General features: G+C 35.9%; 3 protein-coding genes across 3 annotated transcripts; 2 read left to right on the forward strand and 1 right to left on the reverse strand.

The window, feature by feature from the left end:
* The first annotated feature begins 1,787 nt into the window (after window positions 1-1,787).
* LOC144632385 (uncharacterized) lies at window positions 1,788-3,834 on the forward strand. Its single transcript, XM_078491017.1, has 4 exons — window positions 1,788-1,974; window positions 2,133-2,266; window positions 2,781-2,902; window positions 3,353-3,834. Exons 2-4 carry the CDS (start codon window positions 2,134-2,136, stop codon window positions 3,443-3,445), a joined length of 348 nt encoding a protein of 115 aa, XP_078347143.1. The 5' UTR covers window positions 1,788-1,974; window position 2,133; the 3' UTR covers window positions 3,446-3,834.
* A 3,128-nt stretch (window positions 3,835-6,962) lies between these two features.
* LOC144633408 (small ribosomal subunit protein uS5-like) lies at window positions 6,963-8,517 on the reverse strand. The gene is made up of 2 exons (XM_078492284.1): window positions 8,487-8,517; window positions 6,963-7,526 (listed from the first exon to the last, which is right to left on the reverse strand). Exons 1-2 carry the CDS (start codon window positions 8,515-8,517, stop codon window positions 6,982-6,984), a joined length of 576 nt encoding a protein of 191 aa, XP_078348410.1. The 3' UTR covers window positions 6,963-6,981.
* A 2,575-nt stretch (window positions 8,518-11,092) lies between these two features.
* LOC144631601 (uncharacterized) lies at window positions 11,093-15,238 on the forward strand. Its single transcript, XM_078490077.1, has 4 exons — window positions 11,093-11,256; window positions 12,544-12,707; window positions 13,849-13,970; window positions 14,812-15,238. Exons 2-4 carry the CDS (start codon window positions 12,578-12,580, stop codon window positions 15,013-15,015), a joined length of 456 nt encoding a protein of 151 aa, XP_078346203.1. The 5' UTR covers window positions 11,093-11,256; window positions 12,544-12,577; the 3' UTR covers window positions 15,016-15,238.
* Window positions 15,239-15,545: the final 307 nt, after the last annotated feature.

The raw sequence follows: 15,545 nt of genomic DNA on the forward strand, positions 1-15,545 counted from the left end.
TTGTTTGCTAGCTCCTCGAGCCAATTTGAAGTGATTTGGACGATTTTTTTTTTTTTTGCGAAATTTTGAACACGTGTTCTTTATTCAATATTCCCAAGCCTGGAAACTATTTTCGACAGCATCTCACTCGAAGCGAAATATCTTTCGTGAAATTGGTCAAATCGCTACAGAATTTCCACCACCGTAATCTCCCTCGGTAATTTCCCTTTCCAATCGTTGTCGCTTTGGTTCCGAGTGCTCTAGTGAAGCGTAGAAAATTCTTCCAAAGTGCGATTTTTACTTTTCTTGTTATGCGCCGCGGCGGCTAATCAAACCAAACACAAAATGGCGTCAGGTCGACAAAATTGACCTCAGCGGTGGAGGGGCAGGAAGTTATTGTAACGTACTACAAAATACGCTGTGAGACCCAGAGAGGTCGACTTTCAACAGGAAATAGAAATCACCGGCACGTGATTTCTTAAACGCCGAATTTTTTTATTTCCGGTAGAAAATCGATCTCTCTGGGTATCACAGCTTGCACCTAAATGCGCTGAATGACCAAAAATGCTTAGACTCCAAATACCCACATTACCAAAAATCTATTTATTTTTAAAGCAGAGATTATTATCTCTTCGCTGTAAGTTTAAACCACAAAATGTTTAAAAAGCTATCTTTTTTACAGACTTTACTTTGAATATCTTTTAATACTGAATTTTTACTGAACTTTAACCTATGTGAGGTTATGAGTTACTGGTGTCAAAAATGTAAAATATGTCCAAAAGACCACCAAATCTGGAAAAAGGGCTTTGTTACTGAATATGGTTACAGTGTCTGTTAGTCCAAAAATAATGCAAATATAGTCGCGATATGCAATTTTCTCTGCGCAGAAAGGATACGTATAAACAATTAACGCGAACGTCCTTTAATGAAGGTTGTTTTAAAAAAATCCATCAAGTCGTTAGCCATTGTGTAGAGAACAGAAGGTTTCATACCAAAAAAATGTTTCGTAGAGAGCAACAGTTTTGCCTCTTATTGTTTTGAAGAACATTACATCCAGGGTTTTATGACTATACTCCCTGATTTGACAGGGTTTCCGTTTCCTCTTTCCGATGTTACTAGAAATAAAAGCGCTATCGACGTGGGACTGGGACTATTTTAATAAATAATAAAAAAAAACATACAAATCTAGTTACTAAAAATAATATATTAAAAAAGAAAAACTGAAAATTTTCGATTTTGTCTGCGTGTTTGGGATTTACGACAATCACATGCAATAATCAACTTTCTTTTCCTGCTTTGCACTTTTAAACACTTCCAAAGAAATCTGCAAAGTCGGCAATATAATTTATAGTGCATGATAATACTGAGTGAAAGTGCGAAAATTGGCATTCGTCACTCAAAACTGAAATGTTTTCTGCAGCAACAAAATTGAAACTGATGGGGAAAAAGGAAACTAATAACTTCGAGAAAAAGAGCTATGATTGTGATTTTTTTTTTTTTTGCCAACAAAATAATTAACAATTATCGTGTAAATTCGCGCGGAATATCGCCTAATATCAAACCATTTTTCTCAAGATAGGGCATGATAATTGTTTTATTATTTAACAAATTGTCAACGAAAAAGTTTTACGGCTCAAAAATACTGTGGTTATGCAGCGCCTTGGAAGAATTCGGAGGAATCTTCGCAACCTACGTATATCGCAGGATAACCGTTATATACGGATGACGGATAACACTGATTTATATTTTCTTATCATATATGGGCATCGTGCGAATTTGTTAATTATTAAACAGTTTATTCAGGAAGAAGATAACGAAATGTTGCAATTTTTAAAAAAAGCATATTCGTGTACCCGACGCTTTGGGTGTTGCAAGGAATCTTCAAGTTCAAGTGCAAGTTCAATCTTCCGGTTCACGCATAATAAAAGGATCACTCGTTCTGCTCACTGTTTACCATAGATTGGAATTTGCTTCAGTGTGAAGGACAATTGCAAGGTACGGTAGTCTTTAATTTTAGGGCGTTGTCCCAAGCTTGATTACTAAACTTTTAATTACGGCTTCAACCACTTGTGGTCCCTTGCATGGACCATTTATTTATCCCATAGTAATAATTCACCTTAGAGCAAAGTTTTTTTTGCATCTTTTTTTAACAGGATGACTGAAAAGTATCGTATTTGGTCGTTAGCTAGACAAAAATTCTTGGTTCTGAAGCTATCAAGTGATGGCACACCAGAAATCACATGTAATGGAACAGGAGATGAGGATGGAACAGGGGATGCAGGTTCTTGTAAGTTACAGTTCGTTGGTGTATTCGTAGTTTTCATTCGTTTGTCTTCTGGTAGCATTAATTTAAACATTTTCCAATTTACACAAGTGTATAATGTTATTCAGCGTTTTCCATAATTTTATCAATTAATTCATTTAGAAAAGCAGTCAAACCAAGTTTACATTTGATCCATCAAATTATAGGCTTTTCGCTGCCGAATCTAAGTGGACCTCACAGGAAAAAAATGTTCACTTCAACCGATTAAAAAGGTCACGTCTGTCGATTTTGATTGATAGATTTCGATCCATTTTATTTGTTTTTGTTTTTTAGGTCCGTTGGCAGCCGTCGCCATAATTATGACTAACGGCATCGAAAAACGCAGTCGTTAGTTATGTTTTAAACTTCAGAGTTCGCGTGTTTCTAAAAGGAGCAATGAATATGTATTTAGACCTATTATTATGTATTTATTATGTATTTAACTCTTTTTACTGGTCAAATTTTCTAATTGTACTACCTTCACTCCGACATTATTCAGGTATATTGGAAAGGAAAGTTGTGAGCAGGATATATGCAAATGGTTATTGCTTTGAGTTCCAACACATGACGAGGAACTACGCCCTTTATAAAGATCAGAATGGAAATATCACTGCAAAAAAGGCAAGAAATGAAACGAAATTCTCCTTAACGCGTCGTTTTGATTTGTCACTAAGGATCGTCAACCTGAATTTGAATAGGAAACGCAAGCGTTCAGTGCTTCATTTTGGATCAAAAACAAGAAAAAAAAATGATATACGAGGGCAAGAGGCTAAGGGCTAAAAGAGGAGGGAAAAACGAAAGATATTACTTTGAGGTTGAGATGGAATATATTTTTTCTGTCGTTTTCTTACCCCAAGCCTCGGAGCCAATTAAAAAGTTAAAACATTAAAATTGGCCGTTCGTCTGTTGGTTTATGAATTGAGTAGATTTATTTAAGGTATCCGGCCTCGAGTTTCGAACCCATGCGAGTGAAAAAGATGCAACGGCGTATTGGCGTCTGATATGTTAATATTAATGTTTTATAGCATCAACATGATAATTGATAGTAGCATGATACATTTTCTATCGCAGGGTCCCGCAAACGATCCAGTGGAGAAAGAGGCCATTTTTGTGCCAGTGGCATTCGGCAACGCTGGACCATTCAAAGCACTGAGACGGAGTTGACAGTAGCCAGTGCATCGTTGCTAACATCAGCGATGGAAGTTTGTCCTTGAAGGCATTCCATGGAACAGAGCCTCACCCGGGTACAATTTTTGTCATCTCGAAGATGCAGTAACATTAACAGGAAACGAGTCCCTGAAATTTTGTAAAATGGTCTCCTGGTAAAAGAATATAAATTTTCTTAGATACATAGGGGTACGCATTTGTAAGAAAGTTAAAAAAAAATAATAAACCAGCTTTAAAACTTGTTTAACTTTATTAATTGAAAGGAGCCATATAATATTACATTTTTGCTTCTAGAACCACCATTTTGTCTGTGAGGTAGAATAAAGAACTATTTGTATATTGCTAAAATAACCAATTGAAATAAAGAGAAAAGAGTAAAAGTTCAATTTCACTGTCTCTCTTATATCTATCTAACTTAAATGTGTAGTTGGCAATTGTTGTCCAAAATGGAGGATAATTGTGGAGGGTAATTGCCTCGCGCGTAGCTTTTCTTATGATTTCCCTTGCTCCGAGGTTTTTTTTTGGGTTTTTTTTTTTTTCCTCCCTTTAAAAAAAACAATTTTTTTTTTTTTTTTTTTTTTGGGGAATACCCCCCTTTTTACTTTTTTTTTTTTATACTCCCCTTTTTTTTAAAATTTTTTTTTTTTTTTTTTTTTTTTTTTTTTATGGAAAAAACTCCTATCAGGTGAGCAACGAAAGAATTTACGTCGTGCGCGTTGTTGAAATTGGGCACTATAAGGAAAAAAATGGGGTAAAACAGGCCATTTCCAATTTTTTTACATGGTTCAAGAAGCCAGGTTTCTGTTAATGCCATGCACAAGAAAAAACGAAACGTTTTTGTGACTCGATGAAACTTGGAAACTCACGATTAATTGAAGAACATCCGCCATCTTGGATTTGAGCAAGGTTCGAAAGTGTTATAAGAAATAAACAATTTCAAACTGAAATCAGCTTGTTGGTGTAACAAATGAAAAACCTTTGAAAACCACTTGGGATAATTTTGGAAAAGGAAAAAGCGCGATACAATAAACTTGTCGGAAAAAGTTTACAGAAATAATAACTTTATATTTATAAATATATAACATTTGTCATCGTTACAAAAAAAGATGAATAATGAACTTTTGCCCTGTTTTTTATTCCCTATTCCTGTTTTAAAAGGTCGAGCAAAGTACGGAGCGGAAAAAGCTGTAGAAATGTTAAGAAATAATAACTTCTGACATAGATGCTACGTGCATTTGATAATGTTACTCGAGTTCTTTTTAATATTTTATTATGAAAATATTTATCTGAAAAACAAAAAATGCGCACCTAGGTTGTAATCAATTTCTGACCGAAGGAGGAAAGTACCGAGAATAGAAACTGAAATAGCAATCAGCCATGAAAATCTAGTCACATTTCAACGTGATCCCTTAATAAGAAATAGAAACATCCAAGTTTGGAAACTGTTGATATTTATATAAATTTAAACGTCTTCCTGTTTGCTAATATAACATCATAAGTGCGTAAAAAGAAGTCACGCCATTCCGAAAGGTATGCGGCGATGTTAAAAAAAAGAAGTCTTCCCACTTTTTTGCTTCATTCTTTCAAACTCTTCTTTCACTCTCAGTTGAGGAGGCGAGTTCACGCGAAGTGAAGCAAAGAAATTTCAAACCAACGCCTATAAGTGTCCTACTAAGTTAAAGTAGGACTCACTATTATTAGAATAAGCTAACGAAGAAGTAGTTCAGATGTGATGCGATTTCCTGAAATATATCGCAGATATTTACCTCAGCTACAGTTCATTTTAGGTCAAATAAAAGTATTCTTATAAATGGAAGGATACAAATGTCAGAATAATAATTTCGTTATAGATGTTACATGACAAAGATTCCAGAAATAGAAATTTGTTGTGCTAATTTCTGGCCATGATGTGTGCAGATGCGTGCATTCATCATCATTGTGAGGATTTTTGTGCTCTGGTAAACCTTCCGGCCCTTTTCCCAACAGCTATATAAACGGGTGAATTTATTTGTTAAATGTATAAGCAAACCATTCAAGGAATCAAAGAACGTTAAAAGGTAAGGTTGATTCCTTTCATAATTATGGTTTTATCAACAGATGAGTTAAGACTTATAGGTGGGTTGCATATTTTCGATGCTCTTTAGTTACATTGTTTCCACGCCCTTTTTATTTTCCTTTCATGCAGGCAATCGATTTATCATTGTCGATCCTATGTTACATTGGTGTAACACCTCAACATGACAGAATTTTTGTTACAAGTTATCTTAGCATGCTCAAAATGTTATCGTTTCTGGACTTTCAGAATATTTGAAGAAGTCAAATACGTATTTGTAGACGTTTGATGATGGCCAACATCTCTTGGCTGGAATACAGGAGGGAGTTTTTCCTGTTATTACTTGTTGCCAGTGGTCTATCGATTCTTCCACCTACCTCGTGTCAGTATTGTAACACTAGACTTGGCAAGTTTATCAACAATCTATTTAAATGAACTAAATGACAAAAACATATGTCTTAAGCTTCGGCTGTGGCTTGGGGGAACGGTGTTACTAGGAAATGAAGTTGTAAAGGAGGTGTATTTATTGAACTATGTCGCGATTTTAGCAAATTTAGACAGGGGAATGGCCTAGATTCGGAGAAATATAAAAATATTGTTTAAAAAATTTGAGGAAAATTTTAAAAAAAAAAAAAAAAAAAAAAAAAAAGAAGAAAATTAAAATTTTTTTTTTTTTTTTTTTTTTTGGTTTTTTTTTTATTATTTTTTTTTTTTTTTTTTTTTTTTTTTTTTTTTTTAAAAAAAAAAAAAAAAAAAAAAAATTAAAACAGGGCAAAGCTAGAAGGCGCATCCTATGGACTCTTTCTATTTCAATATTTAGGCGTCGTTGCTTATGAATTTTTATTTTAATGTGCCAGAGTACCATCTGTGCTTCATAAAATTATTTTAAACAAAAACTGGGGAACAAAGAATAGACATGTTCTACAAATACGACCTTAAGAATGAAAGTTAAATTAGTGTCAATTCATAAATGATACACCTTAACATAAAAAAAAAACAAATGCATGAACAGTGATCGTGAGAAAAGACAGAAAAGGTAAGGAAATAGATGGAACAAGAGTGAAAAATAGAGTCAAGTTCTGTTTTGATTATGAGGGTCTTTATGTTGAAGTTAGTTACTTTTTCTTTCCGCATCAGGTGAACCTCGGATAAAGATCTTTTCAACTCCGTCGTCCAACAAACTACCTATTGGGGCAACCATTAATCTGACTTGTACTGCGTGGCAAAAAGATAGACTGGCGATGAAATATCCAAAGACAAGACCACACAGAATTGAATGGTTTGATCCACAAGGTGAACTAGCCGGAGATGAATGCTAGGCTGGATCGCAGGCAGCTGCACTTATGAAATGCACGTTGATGGTTGGTGTCCTGGAAGAAAGAAAATTCGGTAACTACACTTGCAAAGCAAGCAATGGTTATAATCATTGCAGCAACAAAATGTTTCGCATTGGTCTATTTCAGTCTTTCTCTGTTTTGCTTTACTGTTGTTTCATAGCTTGTTCCTTGGCAACGGCTCTCTGTCCAGGGTGATTCTTTGCCAGGAAGTCTGTAAACTCCTGGTATGGAGTCTTGGTAAACACAGTCTCCTTCCACATGTCAGGGGTCAGGTAGCTGTAGGTCTTACAGATAGCTGCAAAGGTAGCCTTGGCAAAATTGCCAAGAGTGGCTGTCTGTCCACGAGCTGATGTGTAACAATCCTCAATACCAGCCATCTGAAGCAGCTTCTTGGGGACTGGAGCAGACACAATACCAGTTCCTCTTGGTGCAGGAATCAGACGCGCACGTACTGAACCACATTTGCCTGTCACCTTGCATGGCACAGTGTGAGGCTGACCGATCTTGTTACCCCAGTAGCCACGACGCACAGGAATGACTGACAGCTTAGCAAGGATGATGGCACCACGAATAGCTGTCGCCACCTCCTTGGAGCACTTCACACCAAGACCAACATGTCCATTGCTGTCACCAATGGCGACAAAAGCCTTGAAGCGTGTACGCTGTCCTGCTCGTACACGCTTCAAGGCTTTTGACGCTTTTGCATTGACGTTATTGTTCGTTGCCCCCCTGGGGAGCAACTAGCGATGCGTAAACCCTTGGGAAGGGCGATATCAAGTCACTGACCTGATATGCCACCATATCACGGTCACTTTGAAATAAAGAGTAGTGTTACTGTACGATGAAATGAAAAGAGGTTTTACCAATAAAACAGAACTTCGTTATTCAAATTTAGCGGTGTTTAGCGGTTGTAAAAAGAGAAACACTTTCCCGCCAAAATTAAACTTGAGCGCGCTCGCCAATTGCGCGATGTTTGCCGACGAGTACTGAGACATTCAGACTGAAAAAATTGAGTCGGAATTTCCAAATTTTTCGCTTAATTTTGATTTTGAATATTTAGAGAATGAAACTTTAAACAAACGAGTGGAAAAAAGGCAGAAGAGGAACTTGCTAAAAGTGTTGAAGACCAAGACAACACAATTTGCAGTGCGTACCTTGCAAGCATGGCTTCAACAGAGCGATAAATATAACCGGATTTTTGGCTGAATTTGGGTACGGTAAATACCTAATCGTACCTTTTAGGTACGCTTCGGCTGCATATTAGGCTTGTTTGGTCTCACCATGGGTATTTTGGCTCGACTGCGTCTCGCCAAAATACGAACCATGGCTCGACCAAACTCGCCTGATATGCTACCGAAGCGTATCAAAAAGGTACGATTAGGTATAAATACCACGAGAAAGTGTTGTGTAACTGTTTTATACCATGCCATAGAAAATACGCTTACTAAATTTCGTCGATAATAAGATCGCAGCGCACGATGGGAAGGTTGGGTTGAATACCGTCGAATATATAACGGCTTTCCTGAATTCTGATTGGCTGTATTTTCTATGGCATGGTACAAATAAATATTATGACCTATAATCCCTTTTTTAATTCTGGCCATTTGGTGGTTTAAGAACAATACTAGAAGCCATAGGAGGGACTCACATGTTATCTGATTAAACTGTAATATAATCATGCTTAGGCTCTTATAAAGGGTCACTTGAAGTTTGAATGACATTTTATTTTTCAGGAGACATCCCAAATTGAGTGCTTTTATTTAAAAGCTTAGTGAGCCAGTGACGAGCTGGTCCACAGACTACATGTATACTTCTTTAACAATTATATGCATGAATCTCTTAGGCACTAAAAATATTTATTAAAAAATTATTTAACATTTATTAAATTATTTTTTTTATAAATTAAATTTTAACTACGTAGTGACATCGTAAGTGTGTTAATAAACGCTTGATTAAGGTCAAACAAGGTGTATATTATAAAATACCTTGTCTATGGTAGAGACCAATGAAAAATGTAATTATATATAATTATTTTTGTAAAAGAGTACCTTATTATTAAGGAAGTAATCCTGAACGAGTTCTAGTCGTGATCATTATTGTAACATGGTACAAGACATAAGTAATGCGAGACGAGCTTAGTTAACTAGCAATTTAACTACACTGTTTAGGAATAACAATAGAATTTCAACAGAATTAAAATTCAGTTAAACTATATTGTGCTGTTTATATCTTGGTATCCTCCTCATATTTTGTATAAGTTTGATATCGTTTTCACTCACGCGTTTTGTGAACCATATACATCACTCACTCACTGGAAGCCTTACTCGTTCGCAATATGATACTGAAAACCATGCGGGAGGAGGGATGATACAGTCGAAGCTCTCGTAAGGGTATTTGGAATAAATGGTTTTAAATTGAGAATATTGCTTTCGAGAATGAAGCGTCGTTAGCGACCTCCCACTGAAAACATAGAAGATCGTCACCTGCAGGAGCTTCGAACATTCCAATTAACATTTTTTTTTATTACCACTATTACGATACCGTCATTTTTAATTAAATTTCCTGACGTAGGAAGTTTAGAGAGCATGAAGAAACTTAAGAGTTGCCAGCTGCAAGCATGAATCAACTGTTTTACAAATTGCCGGTGGAAATTTACATGGAAACCCGCGCCTAAAACTCGCGTGAGAAAAACAAAATTCTGGCGAAGCGATTTGCTCACTCTATCAGCGTGCGTTGTTGGATTATGGTGCACGCTTATGTATATGCGCGGCTCTTCTAGCAACGTTATAAAAAGCTGTTCTGGTAGAGCAGTATAAATTTCTCTCGCCCCACAACAGACATACACCTAATTACAATAAGGTTGTCATAGAAAAAAGGAAAAAGGAAAAAGTCAAATAGGAATTAATTAAGCGCATGCACGATATTTATTTGTACAAATGGCCTCAAAATGCTTCAAAATACGAATAAATCAATTAATCTAGTTACAGCGTAAAAATGTGGACTTAAAAAGTGCAGATAAAACTCGTGAAATTTCTGTAAATGCTACCAGTTATGAAACTAAGCTAATTAATTCCTATTTACCTTTTTTTCTTTTTTACTTTTTTCTATGACAACGTTATTGCAATTAGATGTATTTATCTGTGTATTCGAATGTAAGTTGGAGCAGTGTAGATTTTTTATACAGTGATGAATGATTGCAATTACTCTCTCATGGATGGTCAGTTATGAGACCTTACAAACAAAGAAACTCACGGCATGTAATGTAACGTTCTGTTACTTAATTCTATAAAATTCCGGTAAGTGTCTGGACGGTAAAAGGAAAAGAAAATTGGATATTGTTTGTTTTAAATCTCCAGAAATTGGAACCGCGAAGACTGAATCACGGCAACAAAGCCAAATGTACCATCTCTGAAGCAAAATGATGCCTTTTCTACATTATGTCATTCTGATGGAAGTGGACAGAAGCCACCGAAAACTTATTGAAACAAAACGGGAAAAAAAAACTGATAATTTTAAGAAATATTTTCAATAATGTAGAATATTAGCAAAATAAAAACAAACGATAGTATATACGTACTCTTGAAGCCTGTGCTAGTTTGCGAACAGAAATGAAATATATTTAGAGTTTGTCTTTAATTCACTTGTCTTATTTATTCTATATAATATTATTATTATATTATATCTTATTAGACGTTTAAGTGGGTAGTATTGCTGCACATTTTGACTGCAAAATCACAAAAGACTAGTTAAAAGACAGCTATACTACACACTAAAATATCTGATAAGATTTTTTGTCCAATTCCGATAAGTGGAATGCAAATAACGCGCGAAACGAGTATAAACATCTCAAGATATTTATACTCCACAAGACCGATTTTACATGTTCCGTGTAATTCAATTATTTTTCCTGACTGCGCGAAATATTTAAAAACGGTTGAAAGTCTGGAATTTGGGATATGAAAACGTTAAATAACAATTCTCTTATAAGACATGTATAGTATGTTTGTATAGTATCTGTGTAGCTCGTCTTACGGACTCGCCAAAATACTGCAAGGCTCTTTGAAATAATCAGCAATCAACAAACAGTAAAAAAAAATATCTAACAAGGTATATATCTGACTGGGTTTTAAAAAATATGCCCGCATACTTTTCGGTCCAATGCGGCCGGCGGCTTTCATGAAAACCAATTGTAAGTTGATGGAATTCCAAGTGTAAATAAAATGTCACTCACTCACTCTTGCACGTTCTAGTGTTGAATGTTGGCTTAGCTGCTTTCCTCGGTGGGATGCGAGCCTTTGGACAGAGGGCCACCCCCTGAGGGAGCAGAGGTCCGACTGTGCTCGTCAAGTTGCAATCGGCTGGCCAGGGGGGTGCCCTGTGGAATTGTGCCTAGCCGACCAGGTCGGAGCTCTTTCAAGGTATGTTTATGCAAATCCAGTCAGATATAAACTGCTTAAAATAAAGCGCGCAAAAATGGAAATTGAAATTGAAATGAGTTTTCTTTATTTTTTGGGATATATGATGGTCTTAAATCGCCTTTCTTTTTCTATAGTGCACTTTCGATTAGAAATGGAGTAAACTTAGCCACGCGATTTTCTGGAACATGAGCAACTTATATAACTAAAAGTACAATATTGTCCGTGCCTAGTTTGCGAAAACCTAAATGTTTCCTGACAGGATAAACGGAAACCGAAATTTAGTGCGGGTTCGAGTGTTCGATATTCTATTGATGATTCAAATGTGGCATTGTTCTACAGAGAACAATGAAAACTGTTCTGGCAAGAACAATAGTTTGATCTCGCATTGTTTTTTTGAACAAAAGATCCATACTTGTCTGATCGCACTCCCAGATCCACTGGGAACCTTGGGATAAGGAAGAACGCAAAACAAGTTTCCCGTGATCCTCTTCCGCTGGAGGAGATCGATGAAATAGACTATCCGAGTTATTTTCAAGAGAAAACTTAATTCAATGTCAAGTTTGCTGGTACATATGTACGCGAATATTATTTATTTCTAACAGACAAAGTAAAAAGTAAAAAAGCCAGAAACCATGAATAAAAATAATTTTTTGAAAAACTGAAAACGAGCACTACTTTTGGCATCTTTTGGAATGTATAGCGATCGCTAAAATCGACTATTTTGTAATTTTTGCACTTTCGAACAACTTTTTTTAAAAAATCTGCAACGTTAGCAAAATAATTTTAGAGCACATGATGGTACTAAATGAAAGTACAAAACGAATTATTTTTGCACCATGAAAGGAACCGGTTAAATCGTGACTTATTCAGTGATTTGTGAAACACGTTCATCTGTGTCGACATTAAAATGAAACAGTTTCGTAAGTGCAAACAAAACGAAATTTTTAAATTTCTAAGAAAAGAGTGTATACGTCCAAGAAGGTATTTCAAGAAGTCTTCCGGTCCATAAATGGATAAAAGGGGGCTTTCTCTTCACTGTTTTATTCATTTCAGAGGATTGGAAGGCCATTGGTAGGTAGAGTAGCCTTTAACTTCGACTTTAACTTTAATATGTCTAAACTTGAATTTAATTTTTCTTAATATGCCATGAACCATTTGTGGTCTGTTAAGCAGCACATACATGTACTGAAATTATTTGGACGTCGAGCATTTTGAAATATCTTCCAGAGCAGCGATAGCTTTGGAAACACTCATGCCACAGGAATGTATTTTTTTTTTTTTAAACAGAAAATTAAAGACTGATTCTGCAGCTGATTCCACGATGAACCACGACCAAAAGTATCGGATTTGGTCTGTAGCAAGACAAAAATTCTTGAAAATAGAGAATGACAAAACGAGTATCACATGCACTGGAATAGGAGATGAAGATGGAACAGGCACCGAAGGCTCTTGTAAGTTACAGTTATTTTTATTGGCGTATTTGAAAAAAACAACTCTTGCATTTTATCTTCTTTTATTTCGAAAGTTTTGCCATAGAAGGAAAACAAATTCAAATATTGACCTGTGTTCGTGATCTGTGGTTTTATTAATTAGTAAGCTGGCAATCAACTGAAACCAATCGAGTTCGCATTTAGTTTATCGAACTCGGGCCAGCAAGTCCACATTGCCAAGGCTTATTTGTTGCACGAAGCTACTAGGTCACTGCAAACCACTGGATGATATCAATGGTTATCCGCTAGTATTTTGTTAGATTACGCTAACAGATCAATAGTACCCAATACACCTCTGTCTCGAGGGAGGAATTGTGATAGTAAAGTGACTTTCCAATGGTAAAACACAGTACGTCGGCCAGCGGTTGAACACGAGTGGCTTGATGCGTAATCCAATGCACTTTATGCAATAACTTAGAAAATTCTCGCGCGCTCTTTGGTCGAGACTCAAGAGAAATGGTCGATGAGAGTGTAGACCATGACAATGGCATCTAGCCTGTAACGCAACTTAAGGCAAATTTCGAAAAACTTGAGAAAATTTTGAAAATTTTCCAAAACCAACATCCAGCATGTTTTAAAATGTCAACTGGACTTTTTGTGGCGAACTTTGAAATTTCCTACACATTGCATAACATCAACTGGCACTTAATTACGAGCTGTTACATGCGGGCGCCACTTCACACTGATTTTCCATCTAATTTTCTGTAAAGTTTAAATGTTATTGTATAAAAAACATCGATCCAAATTTTGCCATGGTCTACACCATTCTCGTCCCCATAGCCCTTTCGTTTCTCTAAGCCGGCTGGGCCTTGGCACGAGTAAACGAGGATAGATAGGATTTTTGAATTAATTCGAATTTTTTGTTTGGGTTTTTGGAAAAAAGAATCCCTAAACGGAGTGAAAAAGAGCTTTTTTTTTTTGGTGGGGCGGGGGTCCTTTTCGGGGGGGGAAAGGGAAGGAGGGGGGGGGGGGGGGGGGGGCTTTTTTTTTTTTTTTTTTTTTTTTTTAACAAATTAAATATAAATTTATGAAGTTTCTTATATAGACTCGGTTTGTTGATCATTTTGTTACATCTTACCGCTTTATCTTTGTCACGATTCAGGTATACTGACAGCCAAAGAGATCTCTAGAAGGCACAAAACTTTATGGCAATTTGTGTTCGAGTTCTTTTGTAATGGAACGAAGAAGACGTACGCCTTGGGTAATACCTTCACTGCATTTGAGGTAAGTTAAAAAAATTAAAAAATGTGCTCGTCACATTATTTTAATTTGGCAATGAAGATGCTAAAGCTATGTTGATGAGTGAAAAAGAGCTAGTGCTGGGTGTTTATTTACTATGTATTCGTACAGGAAAAATGTTCAGAAAGGAGGTTTAGTACAGCTAACAGAATAATTATTAAAACGCCGTCGTTGAGTGAAAGTCGAAAAAAAGGCCGACCATAATAACCAATTGTAAGTTTTGCCGCGAAAACAGCAATAGATTAAAAAGATAATGGCTTTTGCACTTTAAGAATATCGTTAGGGCATTGCAAGCAAAAACATTGACATAAGAAATAAAGAGTAATGAAAAATTATACAAGGCTAATAGTGAACTTTGATTTCCAATTTCAATGCAAGTATACAACATCACGACGAAGGAGCTCCATGGGTTTTAGGTTGCCAATAAACCATAAAGGATTTCGAAGCACGTTTGGTAATATGCCACCCCTCAGGCTATTGTAGAACCTCCTTTTTTCTAATTGTTGTTTTGGTTTATAATTAAGAAGATAAAGATATATCTATCCTCTATTCTGCTCGTTTATTTTAATAATAAGATACATCTTTCCTCAAGTTGAATACTTCCGTCAATTCGTTTGGTTTTCACTATTCTTAATAGTTTTTGCCTTATTAATATACTTTTATTTACTGTTTTATTTCTTCTGCATTTTTTGGCAAGTAAATGCCGTGTTACATGGTTGTTGTTGTAGTTTCGAAACTGCGACGTGTTTGCAGCTGATATGTTGATATTAACATTTTATAACATCAACCTGACGATCGATGGTGACATCTTACATTTCTATGACAGGTTGCCCCAAATAATCAGAATTATCCAGTGACAGGTGCAGCCACTTTAATGCCAGATGACTTAAGTGGACCGTTCAAAGCACTGAAAAATGAGGAAAGTGACCAGTACATTGCTGCTAATATCAAAGATGGCAGTCTGTCCTTGACGGCATTTGATCCAAAATGGCCTCATCCGGGTACTTTTTTTGTCATCTCAGAAATATAGCAACATTAACAGGAAACTTTTCCCTTCACTTTTGTAACACGATCTTCTCGGATACATTAGCTTGAATAAGATATTTGAAGAAAGAAAGTTAAGAAAACTTTTATAAACAAGCTTTAAAACGTGTCAAACTTTATTAATTGACATGAGCCGGAAAAAAATTGATTTTTAATTTGTTTTCTTGACGTGTAAGGTAGAATAAACCGGCAATTATTTGTATCTGACGAAGGCGCGAAGAATATATTGCTGTAAAATAACCACTTAAAATAAAGGGCATAAAAATATTTTTCTGTCTCCTTTTTATATACATGTATGTGGATATAAATGTGTAGCCAACAATTATTGATCGACGTGGAGATGTAAAACCGACGATATGTGCGTATACCTCGCGCGAAGCATTTTTCACTACGTCAACATTGTAAAAATATATATATATATATATATATATATATATTATATGGATGAGAGTGTTTTAAAAAACTGGGAGCTAAACCACTCGTAGATTCCATACGCCACTCCATCCTGGACCCGAG

Source organism: Oculina patagonica, chromosome 12 (genome assembly GCF_052425735.1).
Source record: "Oculina patagonica isolate OP01 chromosome 12, crgOcupat, whole genome shotgun sequence".
Classification (NCBI taxonomy): Eukaryota; Metazoa; Cnidaria; class Anthozoa; order Scleractinia; family Oculinidae; genus Oculina; species Oculina patagonica.

What these genes read in the sequence shown, in the direction of transcription:
- LOC144632385 (XM_078491017.1), top strand. Translation starts at nt 2,134, where the DNA reads ATGACTGAAAAGTATCGTATTTGGTCGTTAGCTAGACAAAAATTCTTG. An exon ending in AACAGGGGATGCAGGTTCTT is followed by an intron (nt 2,267 to 2,780) that starts GTAAGTTACAGT and finishes GACATTATTCAG; the next exon opens with GTATATTGGAAAGGAAAGTT. An exon ending in GAAATATCACTGCAAAAAAG is followed by an intron (nt 2,903 to 3,352) that starts GCAAGAAATGAA and finishes TTTCTATCGCAG; the next exon opens with GGTCCCGCAAACGATCCAGT.
- LOC144633408 (XM_078492284.1), bottom strand. Translation starts at nt 8,517, where the DNA reads ATGATTATATTACAGTTTAATCAGATAACAT. An exon ending in ACAGTTTAATCAGATAACAT is followed by an intron (nt 7,527 to 8,486) that starts GTGAGTCCCTCC and finishes AAGCGTCAAAAG; the next exon opens with CCTTGAAGCGTGTACGAGCA.
- LOC144631601 (XM_078490077.1), top strand. Translation starts at nt 12,578, where the DNA reads ATGAACCACGACCAAAAGTATCGGATTTGGTCTGTAGCAAGACAAAAA. An exon ending in AACAGGCACCGAAGGCTCTT is followed by an intron (nt 12,708 to 13,848) that starts GTAAGTTACAGT and finishes GTCACGATTCAG; the next exon opens with GTATACTGACAGCCAAAGAG. An exon ending in ATACCTTCACTGCATTTGAG is followed by an intron (nt 13,971 to 14,811) that starts GTAAGTTAAAAA and finishes TTTCTATGACAG; the next exon opens with GTTGCCCCAAATAATCAGAA.